This window comes from Crotalus tigris, unplaced genomic scaffold (genome assembly GCF_016545835.1).
Source record: "Crotalus tigris isolate CLP2741 ecotype Arizona unplaced genomic scaffold, ASM1654583v1 scf7180000024514.4999324561:1519799, whole genome shotgun sequence".
Taxonomy (NCBI): Eukaryota; Metazoa; Chordata; class Lepidosauria; order Squamata; family Viperidae; genus Crotalus; species Crotalus tigris.
The window spans coordinates 214,231-229,588 of NW_024100687.1; the positions used below are offsets into that span (position 1 = coordinate 214,231).

The following is a 15,358-nucleotide window of genomic DNA, read 5'->3' on the forward strand; positions in this document are numbered from 1 at the left end:
TAATGGAAGGTTCAGCCCGCCAAAAGTCAGGCAGCAATGACCTTGGTTCCCACAGGACAATTTATTGTTTAGTCTAACCTTAAAATTACTCATCCCCCCCTCCCAGTACTGTGGCAGCCGAAAATGGAGAAAAAAATGGCTTCAGCCAAGATTGTTGCAGTGTTGATACTGCCATTGTATTTTGTCTTGAAAGCACAATATAATTCCTTGGATCTCATTCTTTTTGAGTTTATAGGTTGATCTAACTTGATGTCATTTGTAAAATTGAGAAAACTGGATATCTTCATCCATCTACTTCTAGGTTGAGACATGTTTCCATTTTCTGAGATGAACAGATGCTTAGAATTGTTTCTTGGCTTTTAATAATTCTCACTAAACTATTAATCAGACCTCTGCTTTAAAAAAATCTCGTACCTTCCAAATACATTGGCAGTTCAACTCTGAATTCCCGGTCAAAATTGTTCAGTGGCCATTCTCATTTATAAGATGATTTGGAAGACTAGGTAATGTTTTATTGAGATCAAGATAAAATTGTATTTTTTTTTTCCTAATGCTTTGCAGGATGATTTGAGGAAAGAAGACTTCAGTAGCATGAGTGCTCAGCTCTTGTATAAAATGATCAAATCTAAAACGGATTTCCCTTTGCACAAAGCTATTAAAGTGGAGAGAGAAGATGTTGTTTTCCTATACCTTATTGAAATGGATTCACAGGTAGGATTCATTTCTTATTTAATTAACCTATATGCTGCCCATCTCGCCTAGAGGTGAGTCTAGATGGCTTACAACTAAATAAAAGCAACATGGTAAAACAGTAAAACAATAAATATTAACATTAAAATTGGCTTAACAAAGATGGCAAGGAAGGGAGCAAGATGCACTCAGGAAGGAGGTGGGATCTTGGTGCATTAACCACCTCCAGTATGTCACGTTCCCATTGGGGCCCCAGGTTAATTGGCAGAGTCAGGTTTTCAAGGCCTTTCAGAAGGCCAAAAGGGTGGTTGTGGATCTTTCCCCTAGCGGCATGATGCTCCAAATGGCGGTAGCCATGACAAAAGAGGTTCTTCTGGATCCCATCAGCCAGATTTCTTTGATGGGATCTGCAGCATACCTCTTTTGTGGTGGATGATTGGGATGAGATGGTTCCTCAGATAGCCTGGATGAGGATGAGATACTCTTGCCTCCACAATCTATAAGACATGAAATTTTGGATTATTTCTAGCACACATGCACTCTGTACTTTTAAAAAGGGAACAATTGCTAGCAACTGGTATTAATAAAAAAGTGAAGAAACTAAAGGATAAAAATTAATAGTTTTTGCTTTGTTTATTTGTAATGAATCAAATTCAGTGTTTCTTTAACCATTTTAAGATGTGCAGATTTCAATGCTGACTGGGGTATTCTGAGAGTTGAAGTCCACACATCTTAAAATGGCTAAGGTTGGCAAACACTGATCAAATTGAACTTATAGCAATAGCAGACTTATATACCGCATCACAGTGCTTTACAGCCCTCCCTAAGCAGTTTATAGAGTCAGCATATTTTCCCCAACAATCTGGGGCCTCATTTTATCGATGGACAGATGGAAGGCTAAGTCAACCTTGAGCCAGTAAGACTCGAACTGCCGGCAGCTGGCAGTTAGCACAACTAGACTGCAATACTACATTCTAACTACTGTGCCACCATTGCTTTATATAAAGCTGTTATATATATTGAGGCCATTGATTTATGTAGCCAGTTTCTCCTTTTTTCTGATTGTCAGTGATTCTGAACTCTAGCTGAATCGTAGATCTTCTGCCAAATGGAATATGTTTCTTTGTTAAGCTGTGGCTTCTCCCATCTAAAAGTGTATTTGCCCTTTTGGTTTCCCTTCATTTGTTGATTTCCCTTTATTTGTTCCTTTGGAAACATATTTGGATCCTGGTTTGCGCCGAGGTGGCGCAGCAGTTAGAGTGCAGTACTGCAGGCCACTTTAGCTGACTGTGTTCAGCAGGTCAGCGGTTCAAATCTCACCGGCTCAAGGTTGACTGAGCCTTCCATCCTTCCGGGGTAGGTAAAATGAGGACCCAGATTGTTGGGGGCAATGTAAATATATATATATGTGTGTGTGTACACACACACACACACACACACACACACACACACACACACACTGCTTACTGGTGTACACTGCTTAGAGAGTGCTTGCACTTAAAGCGGTATATAAGTCTCATACATACATACATACATATATACATACATACATACATACATACATACATACTGGTAACTGCTTCTATTCCTGGTATTATTACACTGGCTGATATCTGTCCACTGTTTTTGTTCCTGCAGCTGCCTGGAAAGTTAAATGCACTGGATCATAATGGAGACCTTGCTTTAGACTTGGCACTTTGTCGAAGGCTGGAAAGCATTGCAACTACCTTGGTGAATCACAAAGCAGATGTGGATATGGTGGACAAGAAAGGCTGGAGTTTGTTGCACAAAGCAATTCATAGGGGTAAAGATGCTTATACAGATCAGGATGGGTTGAATTTAATAGTTGCAGGCCTTTGAATTTCTCAACAGACAAATCTCTAGGAATTCAGAGTATCTATTGCTGCGTTCAATAATGTGATAAGACATTTTGCTTAACTATGGTTTATTGCACATGGTTTCATATATCATGCAAGGTTAAAAGCGATGTTAAGTTCATACGATGGCATTTTGGCTTAATATAATCTCACATTTTTAAGACCGAATTGGGTTTTAGTATAGGTAGTCCTTGACTTTCAATCACAAGTGAGCCCAAACTGTTGCTAAATGAGACAGTTATTAAGTTTTGCCCCATTTTATGACCTTTCTTGACAGGTGAATCACTGCAGTTAAGTGAATCACTGCAGTTAAGTTAATAACACTGTTGTAAAATCAGTCGGGCTTCCCCATTGACTTTGCTTGTCAGAAGGTCAGAAAAAATGCTCACATGACTCCAGGACACTGCAATCGTCATAAATATGAACCAGTTGCCAAGCATCCAAATTTTGATCATGTGACCGTGGGGATGCTGCAACAGTCATAAATGTGAAAATCTGTCCTAATCACTTTTTTCAGTGCTGCTGTAACTTTGAACAGTCATTAAACAAATGGTTGTAAGTCAAGGACTACTTGTACCATATACAGATTCCTTTCTTCTGGTCTACATAGGTAATGGCGTGAGCAATTTTAAAGCAGAAGCAGTGGGTGAATATATAAAAAGAATATATAAAAAGAATATATATTCTTTTTACGACCCTGTAATCCCTTGTATAGGGGTGGAGTCCTCCAGGATATATACTGTATATATATTTGCTCATCTGATATTGACTCATTTCCTTCCTTGACACCATTAGAAATATTTATTGGATAACTTCTGTATGGCTTGGGGGATATGTGCATGTGTGTCCAGCACCTCAGATTGTATACATCTAATATAAAGTAGCCCTGGAGCTTTGGCAATACTTAGGAACCTTTGTAAACAAAACACAGTATTATCTGTCTTAGGCTTGGATGTGAATCAAGCTTGAACTAGACTTGATCCAACTACCCTTACAAATATATGAAGGATTTAGCTAACCTAGGATGGAGTATAGAAGGTTATGTATTAATGTTGGGGGCAATGTCCCTCTTCTGGTGGGGTACAGTGAAGAATGAGGGAATTTTCATGAATGCACAAATTCTATCAAAGTCACCAAAGACTTTCCACCTCACCAAACCTGAGGTTCATTTGTAGGAAAAATGGCCAACATAGTACTCCTCTCTTCTTGCTGCTTTCCCTCTTATTCCTGCTGTGTCTGTTCTCCAGTGGACCTTCGTTTTCCATTGTTTGTTTTGCATACAGAATTGTATGCATTTGCTGACAGTGAACTTCAACCCAGGGAGACTCTCCATAGCAGTGCCCATTGCATAGCTGGGAAAGCTTCTCTAAATTAAGGTCTCTTTGTTATGACCATGACAAGTCCCTGGGCTAATGCCAGATGTTATATTGCACTTTATTTTAACCCACCTCCCCGTAGCTTTGCATAATGTGTGGTGTTTGTATATTCTAAGTTTTTAGTGTGCAAGAGGAAAACTGTCTTGAGAACTAGTATGGTCAGATAAGAATTGGTTGCCATGACACTGAGAGCAAAAGAACAGAGCAGGAACATCTTGAATTACGTCGTTTTCTGACAGTGGGGAAGCATCTTCTGTTCTGCCCCTGAGTTAAATGCCTATAGAAAATGAAAAGCATCTGAATCATAGTGTGTGCCCATTATGAACATACTATCAAGCATCAGCAGCAAAGTATCTGTTGTTGGCAGTCTTGTTTCTACTATTTTTATTCTTTTTCTGGTTGTTCAGGAAACTTTAAAAGAGATATATTAGACTGCCAGTGGAATCAATTTGGTTCAGATACGCAACCTTAAAGGCTGAAAAATGTTACGGTATCCCTTCTATTGATATAATTGCGCCATTGTGATATCACCCCCATCCTGCCTTTAGTAGCTTTTAGTTGTTAATTAGAGTGTTGATAGCTCATGAGCGATTGGTTAGACAAGGAGACCCGAACTCATTGGTAGCCTACATTGCAATGCATAAGGGCATGCATTCAGTTTTGCAGCTACTATGATTGTTGGCCAAGCAGGAATAAAAACAGCCAGAGGGATTGAAGCCTGGGAAATGGGCCTCTTATCAGTTAATAAGAGGGCTGATTTACCACTAGTCCAGTGGTGGCAAACCTATGGCATGCGTGCCAGAGGCGGCACTCCGAGCCCTCTCTGTGGGCACACACGCCATTGCCCCGGCCCCGCCTTCCCGCACAGCCCCCTTCTCACCAGCAGCCCCCCCTGGAAGAGAGTCGCTCCTGGGCATGGCCTGCACGGAGCAGCACAGCCAAGTACATAGCTGGGCAACAGGGACAAGACTCCGTCCTCGCACCCCATAGCATGCAGATGATGCTGAGGGGTGTGGGTGGAGGGCGTGGCTGCCATGGGACTGCAGGGCTGCCTGGGCAATCTGCTGCAGCGGGCCACAGATGCGGTGAGTGGCCCTACGTGTGGGTGAGGCAGGGGCACTCGGTCTCTAAAAGGTTCGCCATCACTGCACTAGCCTATCAGGTACTTAGGAGCTGAGGGCGCAGCAGTATAAGGAAACAACAATCAATGACTTCATAGCCAGCCCTCCACACCAAAAGTTTGGAAAAATAAACCTTTGGTCCCGGTGACTGGCTCAGATTAGATCCTGCAACATTATCCTGGAACACTTATATTTACCTTCTTTCGTAGGAAAATTACACTTCTCTATTTTGATGTATAGTACAAAATGCTTGTATGTTAGGAGCAGGCATAGATATTATCAAATGTAGTCCTCATTGAGTACTCTTTCATTTTGGCTTAGCAGTTCACCAAAGTTTGTGCTCCTCAACAGAGAGTTAGGATTTTGACTGTGATACCAGTGCTGTAGTTTGAAATTGTGGACTTTGGGGCATCTTGTTCTTCCCTCCACTGATTGCGGGGATTAGCTTTTTTTCTTAGTTTTTTCTTAGTATACTAAGGTTGCAGAAGCAGCTTCCCATTGTCACTTCCATTGGATCTCTTTATGGCTCTAAAGTATCAGTCGGCACCATTTTGGCCAGGGTTCATTGAAAAGAGGGGCTGGGATGCAGAGGCAAGCCTAGAGTGGGTTTTTGTATATAATTTGTTTTTCAGTTTGTGGACGCTGTTGTTGGAGGGAAGACCAAAGGGATCTTGTTACCAGTTTATTTTTCACAGTGATAAACCTATTAGTTCAACTCTTCAACTTGCTGCTTAAATGAAGGGGAACCACACTGTCCATTTCCAGTTATGGGCAGGATCACAAGAGAAAGAGAGTGAAGGTTTGCTTGGGAACTCAGCACACATCTCACGTTCTGATTGTCTACGTGCAGTTGCAGTTCCTTTGCTCTATTTTTCCAGTCTTTTCTTGGCCAGACCAAGGACTGTGGCTGTTTGGAGAACTTGCACAAACTGTACCTGATTCATGGCAGAAATATGCCCTCCGCCCTCCCCAAATGTCTTCTTCTGGACTGGGATGCAGGGGCTGGGATGCAGAGGCATTTCTAGTGTTGTTTTACATACTAGTTCATTAAGCTGTGGATGAGTGAAAACTGAAAACATGCAGAGATACATTCCTCTTTTTTTTCCTGTTAAAACATTCTTCCACTTCTGTTCCTGGCTCCCAGCTGTCTCCACCTAAGAGACTCTCTGGTCCAGATTTTCCTAGCCTGACTTCATTAAAATCTTTAGGAAAGCCTGTTTTGAGAGTTTGCCCATGTTTTACACATCACTCTGGTGTTCTGCCAGTTTGAAAGATTCTCTCTTTGGCAGGCTGAGAAAGCTATAAGGGACAGAAGAAACAGTATATACACAAACACAGGGAAATTGTCTTTGTTGGTTGCTTTGTGCCCTCTACTGTCAGTCTTATCTTGCGTAATGCTGATGTTTTGTCCTGTTTGTCCCATTGCCTGTGTCTAGGAAAATTGAATTGCCAAAAGGGAAGAAAGCTAATAATGGATTCAGAGATATATTCAGCAGTTCCTCCTTCCCTGCATGTGTGATTTCTGTCTCTTTCAACTTTTGTCGTAGACAGAGCTGGCATCATGATCATAAACCTGTAATCAAGCTCTTGCTGAGTTAATCTGCCTTTACTGCAAAGTTAAAATATAGTCTGGGCTATGCTAAACTATAAGATAGTTCATTGTCTTTGGTTTAGGGTGTTGTGAGATCCCAGTTGTAGAATAGTCAATAAATCATGGTTGAAAAACTATGGTTTACTGTAGGGGTAGCTCTTCAAATCTTTTCAACCACTCTCATATTTTAATGACATTGATTGCTGAAAATTGGTGGCATTTCAGAAACATGCAGTGTAATCCTTAAATACGTTTAGCATAGATTTAACACATACAAACAGTGACATTGAAGGCAGTTTCTGATCACTGAAATGTGGATAGTCCTACTGTGGGTATAATGTGGGACCCAGGGCATAGTTCCAAGAAGCCTAAAATATAATCTAAAATATAATCTCCCTTTCTATCTAAATGATCTGCTTCAAGGGCCTTCCAGTAGTCAAAATTATTTACTCTTTTTTTAATAACTCCTTTTATCTCTCACTGGGATATGTTTGTATATGGGAATATATATATTATGAGTCTTAATGGAAGAGCTTTTCTTTATTAGGAAACTAGGCTATATTTACCTAGCTAATTCCTTAGTTTGCAGAAAATGATTTTCAGTGCTTGATTTTGAATGTAAGGGAAAGGTGGGGAGGGACAATGACTTTTACTTCACATGTTGAGATATTTGTCATCATTTTTTCCCTACTCAAAAGGAGATAAGTTTGCTGCTAATTTCCTGATTAAAAATGGTGCCCGGGTGAATGCTGCAACACTGGGAGATCAAGAAACTCCCCTGCATCTTGTGGCATCCTATAACTCCAAGAAGCACAAACCAGAAGTAATGTCGGAGATTGCGCAGATTGCGGAGTCCCTCCTAAAGGCTGGAGCCAATCCCAACATGCAAGATAGTCAAGGAAGGTGACTATTGGGTAGCCTGCTGTCTTTGTACTTGTAACTGTTACTCATGAGGTTGATTTGAACATATGAAGCTTTTCCCAGCCTGAACATCCTCCAGAAGTATCTGCCAAATCCCAGCATTCTCAGCATTTGCTATGTTACAGAGAAAATGGGAATTGGAATCCATATATTTGTAGCAGTTTTCTCCATTTGGACAACTCAAGGCTGTTGTAGAATATCAGTTAATAACTCCATGTAGCTTACTGTTTTACAGTTCTCATTCAGACAGGATCCCAAGTTCTTTGGACAGCAATCCTTACATGATTTAAGTTGGGAGATGCTGGGAATTGAATCTGGCACCTTCCGTTAGCCATTTGCTCTATGTTGAACTAAATCTCAATAATACAAAGACTTGATTTTCATTACCTTGGATCAAAGCCTTAAATCGAACATGGTGGCTCCAGAAAGCATAAGATGCTATCCTTCCCAGACTTCATCTGGAATTGAAGGAAAACCAAATAGCATGCTTTATCAATATTTACTATAGGTTTATATTTGCTATTTAAAAGTCCACTGAGGATTTTGGGGAGGGATCCCAAAAAGAGATTAGATAGAATTTGTTAAAGATAGTTTAGGTCATTGTAGGGGTTTTACCTACAATTATACATTGTTCATAAAGTTCCTAATGACCTTATATAATAACTAATTCAGTATTGCTTAAAGATAGCATAATACAGGTAGTCCTCAACTTACAATCGTTCACCCAATAACTGTTTGAAGTTACAGTTGACTCCTCAAAGCTGTCTGCAACCCGGTTCTGAAGTTCTGGTGGCCATACACCCTCCGTTACATGACTGCATGTTGGGTGCTATTGGCTAGCCTGCATTTACAGGCATTCAAAGCATCTTGGGGCCATGTGACTGCATTTTGCAACATTTTTGCTGAAAGGTTTCCAATTTTGGGCAAAAACTAGCCCATTTGCTTTACAATTGCCACAATTGCTTAATGGTCACCACAAAAAAAGATCATAAAAATGGGTCTGATAATGCAGTAACCAATATTATGATGGTCACAACTTAGAATTGTAATGGACAGGCTCCATTACAGTCATAAGTGGAGAACCATTATACATGATTTAACTGTCATCACTGGATAATGAGAAGTTACTTAGGTGTCAGATATCATGGCTAAGAATGAAATCTATCAGAAGGAGACTGCATGAGTTAAAAATGGGAGAACTTAGTTAACCTAAGTTTTAATTTTAATTTTTTAAAAAAAATTTCTATACTGTGTTTCTATTTCTTGTAAGCTGCCTAGAGTTATTGTGAGCAAATAGGTGGCCATATAAGTTTCCTAAATAAATGAATAAATTAAAAAAATAACATAGATGGCATGTCAAATATTGAAGTGATATGACAAGAAGGATCTTGTTGGAACATAAATCTAAAATAAATTGCCTGTCTTATGAACAATATTTAGTGATAGTTGTATTTTTAAGTAGTCAGGATATAAATAAAACTGAAGCCATTAGAGCTAAATGAAGGAGGAGTCCCTAGTTCTCTCTATAAGTGTGTTGGGGCTTCTGCATTATAGAAGGTTGCTTTTATGATCTTGCATTTGAAATAACTTTTCCATCCTTCCTTTCTTTCTTAGAACTCCATTGCACTCATCTATTCTTGTGAGAAATGACCAAGTATTCAATCAGCTACTGCAGTGCAAACAGTAAGTTTGTGGAAGCCAACAAAATATGGACAAGTTGAGGAAGGTTTATCTGTTGGACTGTTATTTTAAATAATGTTGTTAAGAACTATTTGTTACAATTAGTTTACAGCCTGGAAGAATTACTTGCATTTATCAGAAACTGTAATAACAATTAATCTTATATATCAGTAATTTTGCCTGATATTCTTTGGTTCTAAAAAACATCTATTTATTGTAATTACTTTCTCTGGAAGGCAGAAAATACAAAATGTAGCCAGTGAAAGCCCAGTAAATAGGTTAAAGTTATTCAGGGACAAACACTCCCCTAATAGTAGAAGGTCCTGATTTTCACTGTTTTGGAACAAAGACCATCTCTCCAGCACAATAAGTCTCCATGGTTCTTCTTAGACTTGATCTGGAACTGAAGGACCACGAAGGAAGTACCGCCCTATGGCTTGCGGTTCAATATATTACCATGTCTTCCGACCCGTCTGTCAACCCCTTTGAGGATGTCCCGGTGGAGAACGGCAATTCCTTTGATGAGAACAGCTTTGCCGCCAAACTCATCCAACGAGGGAGCAATACTGATGCTCCAGATACAGTGACAGGTGAGAGAGGGAGAGACTGGCAAGAAATTTAAGAGTGAGGCTTAGCGGGGAGGGCTGGCTGAATTCATACTTGGTGCTCTAATTTTCTCTGCTTGTTGGTGATTGCTTTTAGGAAGCTGCTTGCTACAGAGAGCTGCGGGGGCCGAAAATGAAGCTGCAGCACTCTTCCTAGCCACCCATGGGGCCACAGTTGATCACAGGAATAAATGGGTAGGTCTGGAGAAAGGAATACTGCATGCAATGAGCGTTGTTGGTCTGTCCCAAAGTAATTTTTTTTAAATTATTTTTTATTTTTCCAAACTCTCCCCCATACATATACTGTGATATTTATCAGATGTTAACATACATTCTTTTTACATTCATATATAAGATACTTTTAATAAAATGAAATAAACACATACACATGACTTTTGGTGTTGCTTGCCCATTTCCCCTTTCCCTGTATCCAAACTCCTCTACCTTCTTTCTCCCTTTCTTCTCTTCCCTACTTCCCTCTTCTTCCTCTCCTCTTCTCTTTCCTTCACCACTCTCCTCCCCTTTCTCCCCACTTCTCCTCCTCTCCTCCAACCTTCCTACTTCCTTCTCCCGTCCTTTACTCTTTTCTCTCTCCTCTCCTTTCTTCCCTCTCATCCCTCTTCAGATACAATTCAGGGGTAATGTCTGAGCAATTCCTCTCTCCAAATTTCCCTATCTGTATTATATACAATAAGATTAATTTTCTCTTACATTAATACTTCTATTTATCTAACCTTCTTGGTATATACTTCTATAAATATTTATACAACCTCCAGTTATTCAATACTGTGTCGCCTGGGTCTCCCTCCTTATCTGCTCTTTCTTCTATCTAAATTGATGTTAACTATCTTTTAACCATATTGTCTTTTCAGCCAATCATAAAAAGTTCCCCAGATTTCATAGTAGTCTGACTCTGTCTTATCTTTAATTGTCATTGTTAGTCTATTTCATTTCTGCACATTCCAGTATTTTCCCAATCACCCCTCCCTCTGGGGGGGGCTTTCAGTGCTTTCCAATTTTGTGCAAACACAATCCTGTCCCGAAGTAATTTTTGATGCGGTTCCTTTTGTACCATGTCATGGGATAGGGATCAATAACATGGAAGCTCTTATGGCAAAATGTAATGGTAAAAATATAGGTAGTCCTCGACTTACAACAGTTTATTTAGTGACTGTTTGAAGCTACAATGACTCTGAAAAAAGTGACTTGCGATTGTTTTTCATACTTATGACCCCTGCAGCATTCCCATGGTCACCTGATCAAAATTCAGATGCTTGGCAACTGACTCATATTTACAACAGTTGCAGTGCCCTGGAGTCATGTGATCCCCTTTTGCGACCTTCTGACCAGCAAAGTCAATAAGGAAGCCAGATTCACTTATTAACAACCATGTTATTAACAACTGCAGTGATTCATTTAACAACTGTGGCAAGGAAAGTTGTAAAATTGGGCAAAAACCATTTAACAACTGTCTCATTTAGCAACAGAAATTTTGGGCTCAATTGTGGTCGTAAGTTGAGGATTACTTGTATTGTTGTTAAAGAATAGATAATATGCCTTGATTTCATCCTCAGTCACATCTTGTAATCAACAATCAAAAGACCCAAGCATTTAATTCTTTAACTATAAAGCTATAAAGCTTCTGAAACTTCATATCTTGCCATCCTTATAAGCATCTCCTGAGCGATCCAGATCTTATGTGAGAACATCCAGGGCAATTAAATTTATTTCCTTAGCAATATGTCTACCTGTATAATTTGCATTGTTCATCCTTCAGCAAGGTTCCTTGAATGGCATTCTGATCTGAATAATAAAAAAGTGTGTGCACTTATACATTAAATGTATAATATATACATTAAATGTATAATATATAAATGTTTATACATTAAAAGATACAGTGAAGAAGAAAAAGGGAGAGGAGGAAGAAAATAGTTTAAATAGAAATCCATAAATTACTGAGTTTTTTTAATTATGACCAGGTAGGATGAGAACAATTCAAGTAACCTTGTTTGTTTCCTTTCAATTTCTTGTGCATTACAAGTAGCCTTTGACTTTTGACCAGTCGCTTAGCGAATGTTCAGAGTTACGACTCCCCCCCCAAAAGGTACCCATATCTGGCTTTGAAGTTTCAAGGCTGGCTGTCTCCCCTTTCATGTTTGCATTTTGGGTGCTTGACAACCATTTACTACTATTTGCAGTGGTCTGCAATCACATGACCACAATTTATGACATTTTTTTGCCAGAAATTGGTGTTTATTTCTTGTTTCCAACAAAAAAATGCCCATTGCAGAAAATGGGTTTACTTTATAACTGCGATGTTTGTTTCATAGTTGCCGTGGTTGCCACCAAAAAGTGGTAAAATTGAGTTGGTCATGTGACGACCCACCTTAGAACTGGCACAATTTACGACCATACTTTCAGGTTCAATTATGGTTGTAAGTTGAGGATTACCTGTACGATAGACTGGCTGCCTTTAACTAGCCATTGAGAATCCAAGGCTGCTGATAAGAATAACATTGCTTCTCTTTCTCTGGTGTGAAACCCTGTATGGTAGGTTTTTTTTGTTTTTTTTGTTTTTTTTTTTGAAGGGGATTAGGGGAGGGTGGTATAGAAGGCCATACAATCGGATGAACACATGCCTGCCTTCAAAAACAATTCATCCCAGACTCAGATTGGATTGATGATAGCTCACTCTTGACATGTCATCACGTGACACTTGAAGTCTGGGCTGCTTAGCTCTGAAAAGTCTTTTTCAGGAGCTTTTCTCTCCCATTCTCCCAGCCGATGCCTTTCATTTCTCCAACTCTTCTTCTGTTAAAGGGTGAAACACCGCTGCACACAGCCTGCCAGCATGGTCTAGCCAATCTCACAGCTGAGTTGCTGCAACAAGGAGCTAACCCTAATATCCAGACAGAGAAAGCAGCACCTGCCCCAAAGGGAACTGTCATGCCTGGCACTGCAGATAGTGTTAGTTCACAAACTCCTCTTCATATGGCAATAGCCTATAACCACCCAGATGTGGTATCGATCATCCTGGAGCAAAAAGGTAAGAAGTTGGAGTTGCTCACTGGAAAGCCTCAGAGTTAGAATGAATAAGACCAAGGAGTAGGAAAAGGGTCACCTGGAAGAGGTTCTCTTGAGAGTTAAAGAGTTAAAGCTGTAAAAGTAAAATGGAAGCTAGTGTTGAAAAAGCAGTCTGATCTGATCATTTAAAGCAAAAGGATCTTATTTAGCCCTTCTCAGCCGGGCCCCATTCAGGTAGATTGGGACTGCAAAACCCAGAATTCTCAACCAGGATGACCTTTATGATGGTTGAATCACAGATTATGAAAATTAAAGACTAATAGATCTGGAGGATTCCAGGTTGAGCAAGTATGCTATGGATTTTGGCTAAGGGTTTTGGAAATTGTAATTACAACATACTTTAGAAAGTTTTATTAGGATGTTCAAAGAAACCTGATTTTTACTTTTTGTTTTTTAAGCTAACGCTCTCCATGCGACCAACAACTTGCAAATCATTCCAGACTTCAGTCTCAAGGACTCTAGAGATCAAACTGTGCTGGGATTAGCATTGTGGACAGGTAAGGTTTCAAACAAGCATGATACAATAGGTTGAGGAGGCTTTATTTTGCAAAATAAAAGAAAGCATTGTTTTAGAAATTAAAGATACAATCCAGGCAAAGTTAATTCTTTTGAAAATCCTTTCAAACAATTCACCAAGAAAGATTTCATTTCTTTGCTCTCTCAGTTGAAATTAAAAGGAGTTTATAGCACTATCCAACGTGATATTTTTAAATTCTGTTTTCAAATACACAGGAGGTTTACTTATTTCATACAATCACCCACCCTTTATTCTTTACAAGTAGTGGCTCAGCACGTTTACTAGTGTGTTCTCTTGAAACTGTTAATTTTTGCAAGCTGAGGCACTTGGGGGCAAGAATACATCCTAAAAAGCTGATGAGGTCAGAGCCAAAAAAAGAGGAGGCTACCAGGATAGAAACAAAAATTGGTTTCATTTAAATTTCATTAAAATTTCAATTAAATACAGTTCATGAGTTTACACACACACAAAATTTTTCCTCTAACACCCCCTTAAAAATTAAAATTCAGTGACAGCTTTTGGGAGCATCTAGAGCAGGGGTCCTCAACCTTTTCGGTTCCGTGGACTGACAGTGGCGGCAGCTTCAATGGCAGCGGGTGGAATATTTTTGGGTATGCAATCTAAATCCTGTGCATGTGCAAATGAAACTTCACACGCTCTCCCCCTCACTTCGGCAGGTCGGTAGCGGTCCACAGCCCAGGGGTTGGGGACGCCTGATCTAGAGGCATCTAGAGAGCTAACAGGATCAATATGTGAACTTAGGCCTTAGGCGCAAAATAATCTGCTAATTCTGCACTTTTTAGGTATGCTGAGCTTGAGCATACAAAATCTAGCTATCATGTATCCTTAAACATCTGGAGGGTTCTGGGCTACCTGTTGCTAAATTTAAAATAATGAAAATAGCTAGCAAGTAAAGTACATCGTAGAACATTATTGAAAACCTGGACCGGGAAGCTATCTTAGAAGAAAGGAAAAAGATTAAAAATATCATAAATGTATACATTGCCCCTTTTCTCATTAGGTATGCACACGATCGCAGCTCAGCTCCTGGGCTCTGGGGCCTCCATCAATGACACAATGTCAGACGGACAGACTCTGCTACACATGGCGATACAGAGACAGGATAGCAAGAGTGCCCTGTTCCTCCTGGAGCATCAAGCCAATATCGGTGTCAGGTAATAAGAGGCGGTTATTACTTCTGTATTTGCAAGAAACTCCTGGCAGGCTTTCAGAATTCAATTTGTATCTGAGGGGAACCAGCCCAAGAACTCATTTTGTTAAATTAATTGCCTGCTGGTTAAATATCAAAGCATTTCTCATAACTCTGGGATCCCCAACCTATGGTCTGCGGCCCAGTATCGGGCCGCGACCTATTGGCCGGCACGCCCTGGGAAGAGCTGGCGAGCCCTGCCCCACTCTCAGTAGCACCGCCGTGCGGGCACCAGCAACCACATTTGTGCAAGCGCAGGGACACTAGCACTGTCACCAGTGTCACGTGGGCACCAGCGGTCCGTTTGTGCATGCGTGCAAGTGCCAGCGCGTGTGCCATGGTGCATGTGGCCCACTTGCGCATGGGTGCACACGCTAGCACCGCCGTCATGCACATGCACATGCACACATTTTCCTGTTGCTTCCTTTCCTTCTGGGCTGCCAAGTTGGAGAACTCTGTCATAGCTGACTCGAGTCTTTTGGCTCTCTCTATGCCCTGGACATTAAGTCATTCCGGGAGGGGCTCATTTTTTAAAGTGCTTTTAAAATGGTATTGTTTTTTTTGTAGCTGTGGATGCATATTTTTTGTTTTCATTGAGAGATTCAGTAACTGAGACAATAATATTACACAAGCCAGAATTTTCCAGAAGTGGCTTTTTGCCAGAAAGTGCTTTTTTTAATATACTT

The 15,358-nt window shown here is 40.2% G+C and overlaps 2 protein-coding genes across 6 annotated transcripts in view; one reads left to right on the top strand and one right to left on the bottom strand.

Annotated features, from left to right (window-relative positions):
- Nucleotides 1-15,358, top strand: part of ANKFY1 (ankyrin repeat and FYVE domain containing 1) — a 73,076-nt gene that overhangs the window by 40,271 nt on the left and 17,447 nt on the right. For all 3 annotated transcript variants that reach the window (XM_039334002.1, XM_039334003.1, XM_039334004.1), the window contains 9 exons: nt 562-711; nt 2,329-2,494; nt 7,354-7,558; nt 9,191-9,259; nt 9,647-9,846; nt 9,959-10,056; nt 12,682-12,907; nt 13,344-13,442; nt 14,484-14,637. In XM_039334002.1, coding sequence (XP_039189936.1) covers nt 562-711; nt 2,329-2,494; nt 7,354-7,558; nt 9,191-9,259; nt 9,647-9,846; nt 9,959-10,056; nt 12,682-12,907; nt 13,344-13,442; nt 14,484-14,637 — 1,367 coding nt within the window. The remainder of the gene's footprint in view (nt 1-561; nt 712-2,328; nt 2,495-7,353; nt 7,559-9,190; nt 9,260-9,646; nt 9,847-9,958; nt 10,057-12,681; nt 12,908-13,343; nt 13,443-14,483; nt 14,638-15,358) is intronic.
- Nucleotides 738-15,358, bottom strand: part of LOC120303985 (neuferricin) — a 44,372-nt gene continuing 29,751 nt past the window's right edge. Inside the window, exons 5-6 of one of the 3 annotated variants that reach the window (XR_005555569.1) lie at nt 7,964-8,034; nt 738-1,187 (exon numbers count right to left, since the gene is read on the bottom strand). The gene's annotated coding sequence lies outside the window, so the exon portion shown is untranslated. Of the gene's footprint in view, nt 1,188-7,963; nt 8,035-11,647; nt 11,665-15,358 lie in introns of those variants that run through there. The other 2 variants (XM_039334009.1, XM_039334010.1) reach the window with 2 other exon arrangements.